General features: G+C 37.4%; 1 protein-coding gene across 15 annotated transcripts in view; it reads left to right on the top strand.

Moving 5' to 3' along the window:
• Window positions 1-13,061, top strand: part of SETD5 (SET domain containing 5) — a 79,212-nt gene that overhangs the window by 38,549 nt on the left and 27,602 nt on the right. For 6 of the 15 annotated variants that reach the window (XM_019984361.2, XM_019984360.2, XM_070776273.1 and 3 more), the window contains 12 exons: window positions 2,122-2,314; window positions 2,597-2,702; window positions 3,029-3,237; window positions 3,576-3,634; window positions 4,162-4,340; window positions 5,280-5,318; window positions 8,569-8,811; window positions 9,380-9,528; window positions 9,895-10,012; window positions 10,741-10,850; window positions 11,800-12,049; window positions 12,439-12,522. In XM_019984361.2, coding sequence (XP_019839920.2) covers window positions 2,223-2,314; window positions 2,597-2,702; window positions 3,029-3,237; window positions 3,576-3,634; window positions 4,162-4,340; window positions 5,280-5,318; window positions 8,569-8,811; window positions 9,380-9,528; window positions 9,895-10,012; window positions 10,741-10,850; window positions 11,800-12,049; window positions 12,439-12,522 — 1,638 coding nt within the window. In that variant the 5' untranslated portion in view covers window positions 2,122-2,222. Of the gene's footprint in view, window positions 1-2,121; window positions 2,315-2,596; window positions 2,703-3,028; window positions 3,238-3,341; window positions 3,383-3,575; window positions 3,635-4,161; window positions 4,341-5,279; window positions 5,319-8,568; window positions 8,812-9,379; window positions 9,529-9,894; window positions 10,013-10,740; window positions 10,851-11,799; window positions 12,050-12,438; window positions 12,523-13,061 lie in introns of those variants that run through there. The other 9 variants (XM_070776275.1, XM_019984364.2, XM_019984367.2 and 6 more) reach the window with 8 other exon arrangements.

Genomic DNA, 13,061 nt, shown 5'->3' with positions numbered 1-13,061 from the left:
TGTTACAACAACAGGTTGCACATTGTACTGAAACACAATTGATGGAGTATATCTGTTGTGAGCATGCCTTCTGTGTATGTGCCCAACTGTCATAGAAGTTTAAACACAGGGGAAGAAAGGCTACAATTACATTTGCATAAAATAATTGGCTAATAAAGAGATACAAACCTAATACTCAAATTCTTTATCAGTATTTTAAAATATAGAGAAGATCTGGTATATGTATATATGTCAAGGAATATCCTAGGAAATCATGTAGTTACCTGTCAATGTGTAATTATGCATTTAATCTGCAACCAGTATGGAAATTGCAAAGTTTCCTCATCAAAAGATATGAGCTTAAATTTTAGTATTTGTCACACATAAATAATATATTAATGCTATGCTTAACTACAAAGTATTATGACAATGGGATGGCCTTTTAACCTACACAATATACATTTTATTTTTATTCCCTAGACTTGCACATGAAGTGCATATGTTCATATTTACCCAGTTTGGAGATGGGTAAGATACAACCAGCATAGCTCCATCTCCATGGCCATCTTTTATCTCATGCCACTTTCTTTTATCCCGTCCAAAAAAAAAAAATCCATTTCTAATAAACAGCTGTCATGTTTCACCCCATGTGTTCAGTGGTACAAAATCTCTTACATAAAATATGTACAGCTCTTTGAAATACTTATTTATGTAGTAAATTAACAATGCTGTATAAAGTTATTACTTTCTCTTAACTGTCCATCATAGAAACTAAATTCTACCTTCATTTTATTAATGCTTGTTTGCCTTTGGTTTCATTTAGGAAACTCCACCTGTTTCCTAATAATCAGAGCTGATTGCCTCTCAGTGAGCCATATTCAGATCATCTATTTCTCAAGAATACTGACCTGCATTCTTGATGTATTCCGCCCCCACCCCTGCCCAGTTCCCATCTTGCAGACACTCTTTAAGTAATAAAATGCATGCACTTCACTAACAGAGAATACTTTCCTATGTCTAAAGTTCTTCTTCACCTAGAAATTACCTTTGCTGTTATTTATAAGATCCCTTCTCAGTTTTGGAGCATATAACTGGGTGAGTTGGATACATATCTCAGAATTTTCTTTTATCCCTCACTTCTTAGCTGACATTCACCACATTGAACTGCACACTTTGTTCCCACCAAGTCCTGTATTATATATATTTCCAAGCAGGAAAAATGTTTATTACGTGAAACAAACAGTATTCATTATTTGCTTCCCTAAAAGACCCTTTGATCCATCACCAAGACTGAGTTATGTGTGTCTTTGGAGTTTCTAATTTGTGAATCTCAGTGCTAGAGTGCTAGTTAATTTAAATGACAGATAATCCATTATTCAGTTTTGCAAAGTCAAACAGTTGCATTCCTTAATTATGTTTCAGAATTCTCCAAAACCTAACCAGTTACCTAAGCAATCAGTTAAGTTCTTTTTGCCCCAGAAATTGAATTTTGTCCTTAGCCACCTCTATCTTTTTATTATCAAATAAGGGCTACATTAAATTTCTTAACTTAAAACACATTTATAATTATTTTATATTAATAAATTGTGCTTAAACAGTTATTTTCCACTCAGTGTCGGTACAGAAAGCTACTCAACCAAGCTTCTCAATAAGCCTGGTTATTTAAGATCTTACATCATTTTCTTTAAAGGAAGAAAGTTACCCTGGTTTCCCAACTAGTTAGGTATAGTGGAAAGAGCACAGACTTTGGAGTCACATTGACTGTGTGACCTTGGTAAAGTTATATAATCTCACCACCTCAACTTCACATTCTGTAAAAATGGGGTGCTCTTTACCATCTTTAGTAGTTGCAGAGTAAACAATACTATAAATCTCCTAGAAAATAATAGACAATTCAGAATGGTACTTAGTACTACTGTTGTTATTTGTCACTAGAATAAACTTCTGAGTGCAGTTTTGATTAGTTTGAAGTTCTGTGGTATTACCATGCAGCTATTAAATAATTGTGTCCTTGATATGCTTGCATGTCATTGGTGGATGAGAAATTATTATTCTTAATATGTGGAAGGTGTTTGGGGGTTCATCAAGATGAGAGGTATGATAAATATAAGATGCCATTGTTTTTACCTGTACTTTCTTCAGGGTATCCTGTCTTGGTAGTGAATGGAAGAGGGCCTGGTCCCTGGGGCAGTGCAGAAGGCACTTTCATCATCTCACTCACTGCAAATGTCATGTGAGGTTTCATGGAAGTATTAAGAGATCCAATTAAGAAGAATAGTTCTGAGTCTAAACCAGCCCAGAGTGGCTTCTCTAGGGGAAACTCCCTGCTCAGCTGGTACGTTTGTGTTTGTCATTAGGGACACCTTGTATCCCAGGTGCCTGCTTTGAGACATCTGCCTATACTGGCTTCATGTTACACACAAATCCACATTTAATAACACTCCTACTGTTATTTATAGGCTTAGTTACGTTGATGACATTGTTTCACTGAGTTCTTTCTCTTACTCTAGTGGCTGGTGGTTGTGGAAAGAGGAGGGGTTAGAATGGGAAGTTAAGTCTTAGTTTAAGGAAAGATTAGGTGTTATGCTATCATGCATTGCTTTTCGCCTTTGTGCAGCCCTGAATCTGTGGAGGCTAGTCCAGCAGTTAATGAGAAGAGCGTGTATTCCACTCATAATTATGGGACCACTCAGAGGCATGGGTGTCGAGGACTGCCTTATGCTGTGAGTATGCATTTATTTCTCTCCAGAGCAGTGATCTTCCTGGAGTGTAATCCATTCTTATACATTGTGACTTTCTTGAAATGTTTATATGCAGCATGACGAAGTTGCCCCTTTTGCACTTCCCTGCCTCCAGCGGACGTCTAGCCCTGCATCATTGTTCTTGTTTTTATGTCCCAGTTGACCTTGGCATTTTGTTTTATCACTTTCCTGGTTGAAGCCAAAAAACGAAGGGTACTACTTTCTTCTTTCTTTCCATATGTACCATACTTTAGGGGAGAGAGGGGCCAGTGTTTGGACACTGTTGATTTAAAAAATCTTATTTTCAGGATCATAATTACGGAGCCCCTCCTCCTCCGACACCTCCTGCTTCTCCCCCTGTCCAGACGATCATCCCTCGTTCTGACCTGAATGGCCTGCCGTCGCCCGTAGAGGAACGCTGTGGAGACAGCCCGAACTCTGAAGGAGAGACTGTTCCTTCCTGGTGTCCTTGTGGTCTTTCTCAGGATGGCTTCCTTCTCAACTGTGACAAGTGCAGGTAAGATCGTGTTCCATCTAAATCCAACCCTGGGTTACTGGGATTAGGGTTTCTTATTAGTAGGGAAAAGCTCAAAGTATTCTTTCTTGTGTTTGTTAATGTAGATGATTCCTTAGTGCTCCTTGGCTCGAATTCTCTGCACTAGGTGAGAATTGCTGACAACAAGGAATGAGAGATTGATCTTAAAGCTATTGAATTTGATATGAAATTTAATGTCCTGGAAACATTTGGTAGGTGGGAGGAAGGGGGTAGTATATGCAGAGATACTTCTCCCATGTGTGCGATGATGTGCTGCATGCTGTTGGAAGGACTACTTTAAGTTTGTTTTCCCTCTTTAGGGGAATGAGCAGGGGGAAGGTTATTAGACTTCATCGGCGGAAGCAGGACAACATATCAGGTGAGCCAAAGATGGGTTAGGCCCATGTTTTGACACATACTATTTTTTGGTTTTAATATTCGTCCTAAGAACCCCTCTTGAAAGTTCCCATGAAAAAAAAAAGAAAGTTCCCATGATCCCCAGCTCTTTTCATGGACAGTCATTGAAGTCTTCTCAAAAACCATAGTAATTCTGTTGTTATGAATTAATTGTATCCAGAATCAACAGTTTAGGCCTATACTAATCAAAATATTGCCTGTGAGTGCACACACACACCTAAGAACAGATCTTTTTCTGTGTTACATACATATCAAGGCAAGGGAGCTTGGGGACTGAATTCAAGGCGGGAAGTACATATAGAGAATAGAGTTTGTGTGCTTAGTGAGAAAGATACAGATAGAATTTTGTTTTCATATGGATTGTGGTATTTATGTTCTAATAGAGTTAGTAGAAGTAATGACTTACTGAGTATGGGCTAGATCTAAAGGAATGAGCTGTTTTTTAATGCACTTAGGATTCTTATGCACTGTGAACTGACCTTTTTCCAGGTGGGGATAGCAGTGCAACAGAAAGCTGGGATGAGGAGCTTTCTCCTTCCACTGTGTTGTATACAGCAACACAGCACACACCTACAAGCATCACTTTAACTGTTAGAAGAACCAAACCCAAGAAGCGGAAAAAGAGTCCAGAGAAGGGTCGTGCAGCACCAAAGACGAAGAAAATCAAGGTATGGAGGGTAAAAGTATCTTAAATAGAAATATATCTGAAATAGCCCAAATGTTGGATAAAGAATACACCAAAGTTCTTTTAAGAAATTTGATCCAGATGTTTGATGGGCCACTTCTGCTCTGTTTGCGAAAATCAGCTAATCTTTGTTACGAACATACAGATCAACCTCTTTTCTGCCACTCCATACCATCACAACTGGCACATAGTTTCTTTTACTACAACCCCACATCCCAGGTATGAAATCCCAGCCCACCTGGCACAAGTCCGTGTGTACAGCTGCCTCCAGTCTAGGCTTCCACTGTCCTAAAGTATCTCCTGCCTCCTCAACCCCAAAACCCAGTCTGAAATTCTTGTGCTGTACATGCCCACTTCATGTTGTTGGTTGATTGTTTTTTCCCTTGTTTCAAAATATTCAGGAAACGTCTCTTGAACGGTCTAGGCTTACTCAGTGTTGTGGTCACTTTCCTGTATTCTCAACTAAAAAGTCTCCAGAAGAAACCTCTTCTGTTTTGTGTTCTTTCTTCCCCATCACAGCAACTTTGTTGCTTCTAGGTGACTTGCCCACCCCTTATTAAGGGGATTGGTCTTTATTTCCTTCTTAATTTCAAACTCGTAAACCTGTAGCCTTACTTAATATTTTTATATACTTTTTCTTTTAGTGTCAGGGGTACATATAGGATTTAAGTGATGCATGCTCTTCCCTGTTAATTACCTAATTTCAGAGTGGAAAGTATTGTTATTAGCCTCAGAGTTCACTGGCCTTATGCCACCCCTATTCTTGACAATAGTGTGGGGAATTCCATTGTATTTGTTACCTAGAGTAAACGGGACAGACTAGAACACTAGTTCTTGCCTTAGTTTTAGTCTCAGATAGGTGTAACTGTCATTCTTGGTACCAAGTTTTGTTTTGTTCTACTTGTTTTCCTCTTTGGGATAGGCATTTCGAGAGGGATCCCGGAAGTCCTTGCGGATGAAGGTAAGGGGTCTTCTTCTCTGATGCTGTGTTTTACTTCACTGTGATCTTGCATTTTGGTCAGCTTCTTTCCTGACATTGATGGTCTGGGAATCTTGGACTTTGCTTTTTGTTAGTTTTTAATTGTTGCCATTCAGATTTCATAGAGCCTTTCTCCAAAGTGGATTTTCTTGGCCATTTTCTAAAATATTTTTTCCTTTCTGTAATCAGGCTTTGTTTACTGGTTTTTCATTAGCTGCTTTTCTTGGGGTACAGGGTAAGTGACATTTTGCCAAACAAAATGAGGTTGATGTTTGGCCTCCATCTGATTGGCCTCCATCTGAGGAGTGAAGTTTTTCTGTTGATAGGGGATCTCTTGTGCACTCACCCTAGCATCATGTACACTTTAATCACCAGTTGGAAGGATAAATTTCATCAGTAGGAAAGTAGTAGTGTTGATGAGAATTATTCTTACTGGAATTACTTACTTTTGAGCTGTTTTCTCCTGGCATATCTACTTGGTATAGAAGACTCAGGTGATGTTAGTGTACTTCTTTTCTTTAGTTATCAAGTAAAAGCTTATGAGACATGATTTCAGATAGTGGTTGGATAATAGAGAAATTATGTACAATATTTAAAGAAACTTTCAGCTGATGAAGAGTTTGCCCAAAGGAAATTTGAATATACTGTCTGATATCTTCCTTTACCTATTTGTTTATGTAGAAGGATAGTGTACCTCCCAAACCATTACTTATGGCTTCAAAGTATTCAATTAGAATTAAGGTCTAGTTTAGTTCTGTAAGTATTCGTATATCTGGATGTGTAAATGATATAAAAGCAGAATCTTTGTTATTGACCATTATAGGGTAAACATTAAACTCTTTGAGTGAGGATAAGCTTTCTTAGGAAATATAGATGTAATACACATTTATATGTGGAACACCAAATTGACTCATTTAAAAAGATCATTATAAAAAGGTAGCACTTTTTATAAAATTAGAAGGCCTCACCTTGCATATGCCCATAAACAGACTTGTAAATAGCTGTATAAAAGATGGGAGAGCACTTAGAGCCCAAGACCACCAGAATCCTGGAATGTCTTGGAACACAGTTATTGTTTCTTTGCTAGATCGTTCTCCTGTAAGGAGACCGTTGCTCAGGGACCTTAAATAGATTTATGGGGCAGACATAGCCCTGATCCCAGGTGTTAAACGCTTTTCTTTTTTATCAGCTATTGTAACTTGCCTCTAGAAGTTTGAAACTTTCTGAAAGCTATTGACTGGCTCTCCCAGAAAACTACATGTTAACCCCAAATATTGCTTGCAGTTTTTGAGATGTTGACAGATAGCTCCATAAGCATGTTAAAATTTAAATAATTAAAAATTACTGGTTTATTTTGATTCTTGTATCATAATTCTGAGTTATAAATTCTGTACTCAGAGTTAATTGTTACTAAGAACCTTATCAAAGATCTGAGTGGGAACCATAGCATAAGAATGAGAAGAATCCATCATTTGGCTTTTTAACCCCAAAGTTGAATTTCCCTACTGGAAGCTGGTCTAAACCAGGGTTTTTCAACCTCAACACTGTTTGAGCCAACAACATTTGAACCAAATAATTCCTTGTAGGGATCAGAGCTGTCTTTTGCATTACAGCAGGCTGTGTAGCATCATCCCTAGCATTTACTAAGTGCCAACAAAGCCACATATTAATCAAAAATAACTTTAGGTATTACCAAAAGTCTTCTTGGGGGTTGAGAACCGTTGCTCTAAACCCACTGAGATGGCATCTCCAGTACTCAGAACAGGATAGCAGACTAGACAAGAGTTGTGTTAGTGAACAATAGCTAAAACTATGGCACAGGCTTCCAGTATACATTGTTTGACAAGTCAGAAGTTTAGTGATCACTACTGGATGCTTAAACCTGGGAATTCTATTGGGGCACCCCTAATCCCCAGTCTAATAAACTCCCTTAAGGTCTTAAGTTTTACACTTTTTCTTTTGCTCAGCTGCTACTGTCCACCTCAAGCAGGCAGTATTCTGTTCTCAATGTGTTGGCCTTAGGTGTTTGTTAGATCCTTTTGTTTATTGTTCATCCTTTTGGAATCTAGTGAGTAATGTGGAAAACAGTGGTATTAAATTTTTCCTTCCATTTTGCTATTCCTTGGGGGAAGGATAGTAGAGAATAGTCAATCAAAACTCGTGACATAGAAATGAAAGAAAGCGATTGTTACAATGGGTGTGTTTTCTCTCATTCGTGGAAACCATATTTAATTTTTGTATACCTGTTTTTGCAAGTTTAAAGTCGACATGGATTTATAAGTAGCTTTGGTATTAGTGTCTTTTCCTTCTAGTCATCACTAGTGTGAAATCATCACTATCAGTGTTTGTTTTGTTTTCTGATAACACCTTAAGTCCTGAACAGGAGAATTTATATCAGACTTGAGCTGTGGAGGAGGAGAATATATATCAGACTTCAGCTGTGTCTGTATGTCAGAAGCACATAAAGTATTTAGGAAGATGTTGGCAAGATATGATAATATTTCCTCAGTACTGTACTGTCACAGAGGGCAGCGGTTTTCCAAGTGAAGTGTAGCAGATTATAAGCATTTCCTACACTGCATCTACCCATGCCCCTCCCCCACCTTACCTCTTCATTGTGTGGCTGTTTTGCAGTGTCATAAATAGCATGCTAGAAAGATATACTGAATGATAGCTTTTTCTGTGGGAAGCAAGATTATGAGTTACTTACTTACTTGGGTCACATGTAGCTTTTAAGTGAAGATATATTAATTGTATAATAAGACATGCAAAAACATACTCCTGGATAGTAGTAAAACTACCAATTTGAAATGTCACACTGATGTTTGATAAATATTGAAAACTTAAGCAATGTGAGTATTTTGAAGTATCACTATTGTTCATTTTTATGAAGATTTTCTTACAAACTTGATGTCATTCTTCTGATAAATTTGGTTTTTATGATGTAAAGATGGTCATAAAATCGTAGTGATGGGATGGAATTGCAATCCAGATTGATTTCTTACTTTATAAATGAACTTTATAAACTGAACCTCCCAGCTTACTGGTAATAAAACCATGATAGAAGCCAGATCCTGACTTCCCAGGCCATTGCTCTTATGCCACACAACTGCCAAGTGAAAACTAATTTTCTCTGAATGTTTAGCCTGGCAGTCCCCCAGCCCACCCCTTCTCATCCCATCCTGTCCTTTTCATGGACTCTCCTAATCTACTTGACCTTTGTTCTCTACAGAATTCTCCTTCTGAGGCACAAAATTTAGATGAGAATACAACTGAGGGATGGGAAAATCGGATAAGATTATGGACTGATCAGTATGAAGAAGCCTTCACTAATCAGTACAGTGCAGATGTACAGAACGCCCTTGAACAACATCTACACTCTAACAAGGAATTTGTGGGCAAACCTGCTGTTTTAGACACTATTAATAAGACTGAATTGGCCTGTAATAATACAGTTATTGGGTCCCAAATGCAGGTAAGGATCAAAGGGTTAAAGACTCCTAATTAGTTGAGATTTTAAGAACTCAGGAAAAGGACATATTTTGAAATTAGCCTATCTTTCAGATGTATAAGGCCTTAGAGTAACAAAGTAGCCATCTATTGAGAAGCATCTTTAACCAAAAGCAAGTTTTGGTCACTTGAAAACTGTTCAGATACATACTTTAAGATATATATCTTTATTAAAAACAGATAAATTAGGATCTAGGAAATTTATACTGCCTCAGTAGAAATTATTAAGATTAATGGAAACCTAAGTTCTTACATTACACATAGAGCCACTAAAGTTTTAGTCATATTTTTCTTAGATTTTTTTTTTTTTTCTTTTCTTTGGGGGTAAGGGAGTGGCAAGTTCACTATACAGAACCTATTTCCTAGAAATACTAAGATTTTATCAAATTTTAAAATGTCTCATCATTGAGCTAAATAACATAGACAAGTAAAACCTAAAAGTATTAGTGCCTTTCCTGCAGTTAAGAGATAATTTAAGTGTCTGCTTAGCTCCTGTTGATATCATCTAATGTTAATATTCTGATTTTATTCAGCTACAATTGGGAAGAGTCACTCGTGTTCAGAAGCACCGGAAGATCCTGAGGGCTGCAAGAGATTTGGCTTTGGACACTCTTATAATAGAGTATCGAGGCAAAGTCATGTTACGGCAGCAATTTGAGGTCAATGGGCATTTCTTCAAAAAGTAAGACATCATTCATTAAGTATTAAGGGCTAAAGTGGGTCTAACTGAGCAGTATAGCTGTAAAAGCTATCCTTGTGGGTAGGATGCTCTTGCAGGAAAACTCACGCCTCTCTGCTATTTGTAGAGAAGTGCAAATAAATCTGCAAGTTGTTTAATCTGTGAAGTGGTGATGACTCCTTTCTAAACAAAGCATTCCTTGCTTTGTGCTTATTCTTTAATCAAAAGCAGACAAGCATGAGATGTTTTCTAAGTTTAGGCATTGCAGAGGGCTATCCCTCTTCTGTCATCATATGCTTCATATTTGAAATCATGGGGTAGCCTTTTTATTTCCATTGAGAATTACAGGAATTTTAATTATATTCCTAGACCATACCCCTTTGTGCTCTTCTACTCAAAATTCAATGGTGTAGAGATGTGTGTGGACGCACGTACTTTCGGTAATGATGCTCGATTCATCAGAAGATCATGTACACCAAATGCAGAGGTAAGATTTCTGTAGCAACTTCTCTTTAAATGGAACCACCAAAAGGACAAGTCAACTAAAGAAACAGTCTGAAAACTTCATCCAGATTAAGGTCTGTAGATGGTGGTTATAATCTTTCATTGTAAGAGATGAAAATCAAAAATAATGGTTTATTTATTCTGACAGGATGAGGTCAAGGAGTGGATTTTTTTTAGAGAAGGCAAAAATGCAAAAAAACAAGTTGGGATTTGCTAAAGAGAAAGAGCTAGGCTGGACAGGATGTCAGTGAGGTTATATTAAAAAATTGCCATACAAAAGATGTATCATTGGGCCAAAACTAAGGTGTGTGGTTTCATTTTTTAGATTTTAGGTGATCAGGTTGAAGGAGTGATTCTAGACATTTCTAAAGTTGATTATTTGGTGCATAATGAACACGCCCACATCAACTGCAGCGAGAAAATCCACAGAGCTTTTTTTATAGACTAAGAATTTTAATTTTTTGGTACAGCTGAAAACAGCTTTAAGATGTAGATCAGTGTTCTTACTCTGATTGCTAACATCTGAAAATTTCTTTATTTCAAGAAATATCATAAATTTTCAAGCAATTACTATATGATAGTATCAAATGGAATAACAGACTACCATAACTAAGTGAGGAAATATTATTTGAGTAAAAGGTTTTTTTTTTCCTCTTACGGAAAGTTTCTATTATTTTTGATAAATCATAATCATTAGCCTTGTTCACACAGGTGCGACACATGATTGCAGATGGGATGATTCATCTCTGTATCTATGCTGTTTCTGCTATCACCAAGGATGCTGAGGTCACCATAGCATTTGATTATGAGTACAGTAACTGGTAAGATCTCAGCCTTTCCTAACATGAGTGGCCTTGTCTTACACTTTAAGCTGTTCTTTCTGTTCAGTCTGCTTTTCTGCCTTGCCATTTCCTTTTTTTTTTTTTTTTTTAACCTTTTGTTTTCATAAGTAATGCATTTTCTGCCTAGAAATCATGGAGGGAAAGACAGAATGAGGGTGTTGTGTTTTAAGAGAGACAGGTACATAGTGTGATAACTGCTTACCAGTCTTCTAACCAAGGGTGTTTTGGCCTTTGCCTCTATGTAGCAAGAATAACAGAAAGAGTATGTATGTAACACTCCTAGAAATTACAGTAGTTATCTGTTGTTACACACACAGCTATTGTACCAACTATCATACAAAATAAGAATCTAAAGATTCACCTCATCCACTCACATCATCCACTCAGATCCTCCACTAGAATCCAGCTGTATATGACAATGCAGAAAAACAGATAGTAAGTCACAGATGATTATGTGATGGGTTTTGTAAAATGACTGCTTCTTTTGCCTTGATCCTTTTAGGCAATAGGGTCTATGTAGTAAACCGATGTCCGGCACAGGTATATGTGTGGTACATGAAGAAAAGGTATTAATAATAAGTAGGGAATCAGTAGGCAAGAGTGAGGACATGGTGAAGGCAGACACAAGGTAAGTATGACTACTTCAGACTCTGTCGCGGATTCACTGCCTTTAAATAGCACAAAGACAGTTGGGAGAACTGAATTTAGTGAGGACTTGCTTTCCTGTCCACTGAGTGAGTTTGGGTTATATAGAGAAATGGCAGAATATTGAAAATATTTATAGGACTCTCTCAATGACTCTGTTCAACTTGTTCAAAGATAATACCAAAGGAAATTGCTATACTAAGATTTCAAGATAATGAATAGATAATATAACTGATTTTCAAGGGTACTGAGACACGCACTTTTGGTTGTTTCTTTGGAGCAGTAATTATAAAGTGGACTGTGCATGTCACAAGGGGAACCGGAATTGCCCTATACAAAAAAGGAATCCCAATGCTGCAGAACCACCACTCCCACCTCCTCCAAGCCTACCTACCATTGGAGCAGAGACGAGACGTAGAAAAGCACGACGGAAAGAGCTAGAGATGGAGCAGCAGAATGAGGCCCCTGAAGAGGATAACAGCCAGCAACCAGAGCAAGCTCCTGAGAAAGTAACTGTATCCAGTGACCATGAGGTAATCTTCCCTGGTCAGAAGATGTTGCTATGGTGTTGATCCTCTTCATATGAAGAGGATCCCAGCTTGCTACATGTTGTTTTATGTAGGGAATCTATGTTAACACTTAATACCCTTCATATCAAGGTGGGTATGCATTCATTCATTCATTCTGTTTTTGTATTTTTTTTTTTTTAAAAAAACAATGTCAGGAGCATCCTTTTGGGTACTTACCAGGTTTCAGTGCAGTGAATTGTATTTATCATCTGTTTTTACCATGTGACCCCCATATAAGTAACACTAAAGCACTGGAAATTGTTTCTACAGAGTTTTAAGCTCCCAGGGAAAAACCAGGGGTTGAGTTTTTTCCTAGTTTAAGAATACAGCTGAATATCGCCTCTGTCTTAAAGGAAATAGACAATCCAGAAGAAAAAGCAGAAGAGGAGAAAGAAGAGGTTGCAGATGACCAGGAGAGCCCAGCTCATAACAGGAGGGTGGGTACCTTCTAACATCTTTTTGTTCCTGCTGATTCCTGCTACCTATGGCATGTGAGCCCCTTCAGAATTTATATCATTTTATTTCTTCAGTAAGTTACTATACCATCACCTTTAGGTCACAGTTTGGGTTTTTTCTCTAAAGTAGATTTTATAAAAATGTTTATAAAAATGTTTATTTTTTACACAGACACACATATAGTTCTCTAGTGGCTATTATCTGTTGATGGTTTTAAGAGGTTTCTTACTGACAGTCTGGTTTAAAAAAAACTGTCTTGTTGAAACAAAGTATCTTTGTTTGAGCTAACTTAGTTATTTCCTACATTTGTGTGACTTGACATTTAAAAAACCAACAAAACCTGCAGTCATAATGGATTCAAAAGTTCTTCTTTATGGCTGCAATCAGTCATGTTTATTTATGTCCTTGAGAAGCTGTTGAAGAAAATCTACTTGATTTTTTTTTAACTATGAAAATGCAGAGAAAAATTCGTTTTGATGGCTATTTTTCTTTTGTATTAAAAAGTTTCAAAATGGCTGAC

This window comes from Bos indicus, chromosome 22, assembly GCF_029378745.1.
Source record: "Bos indicus isolate NIAB-ARS_2022 breed Sahiwal x Tharparkar chromosome 22, NIAB-ARS_B.indTharparkar_mat_pri_1.0, whole genome shotgun sequence".
In the NCBI taxonomy this organism is placed as follows: Eukaryota; Metazoa; Chordata; class Mammalia; order Artiodactyla; family Bovidae; genus Bos; species Bos indicus.
This window is presented reverse-complemented; position numbering and strand designations above follow the sequence as displayed.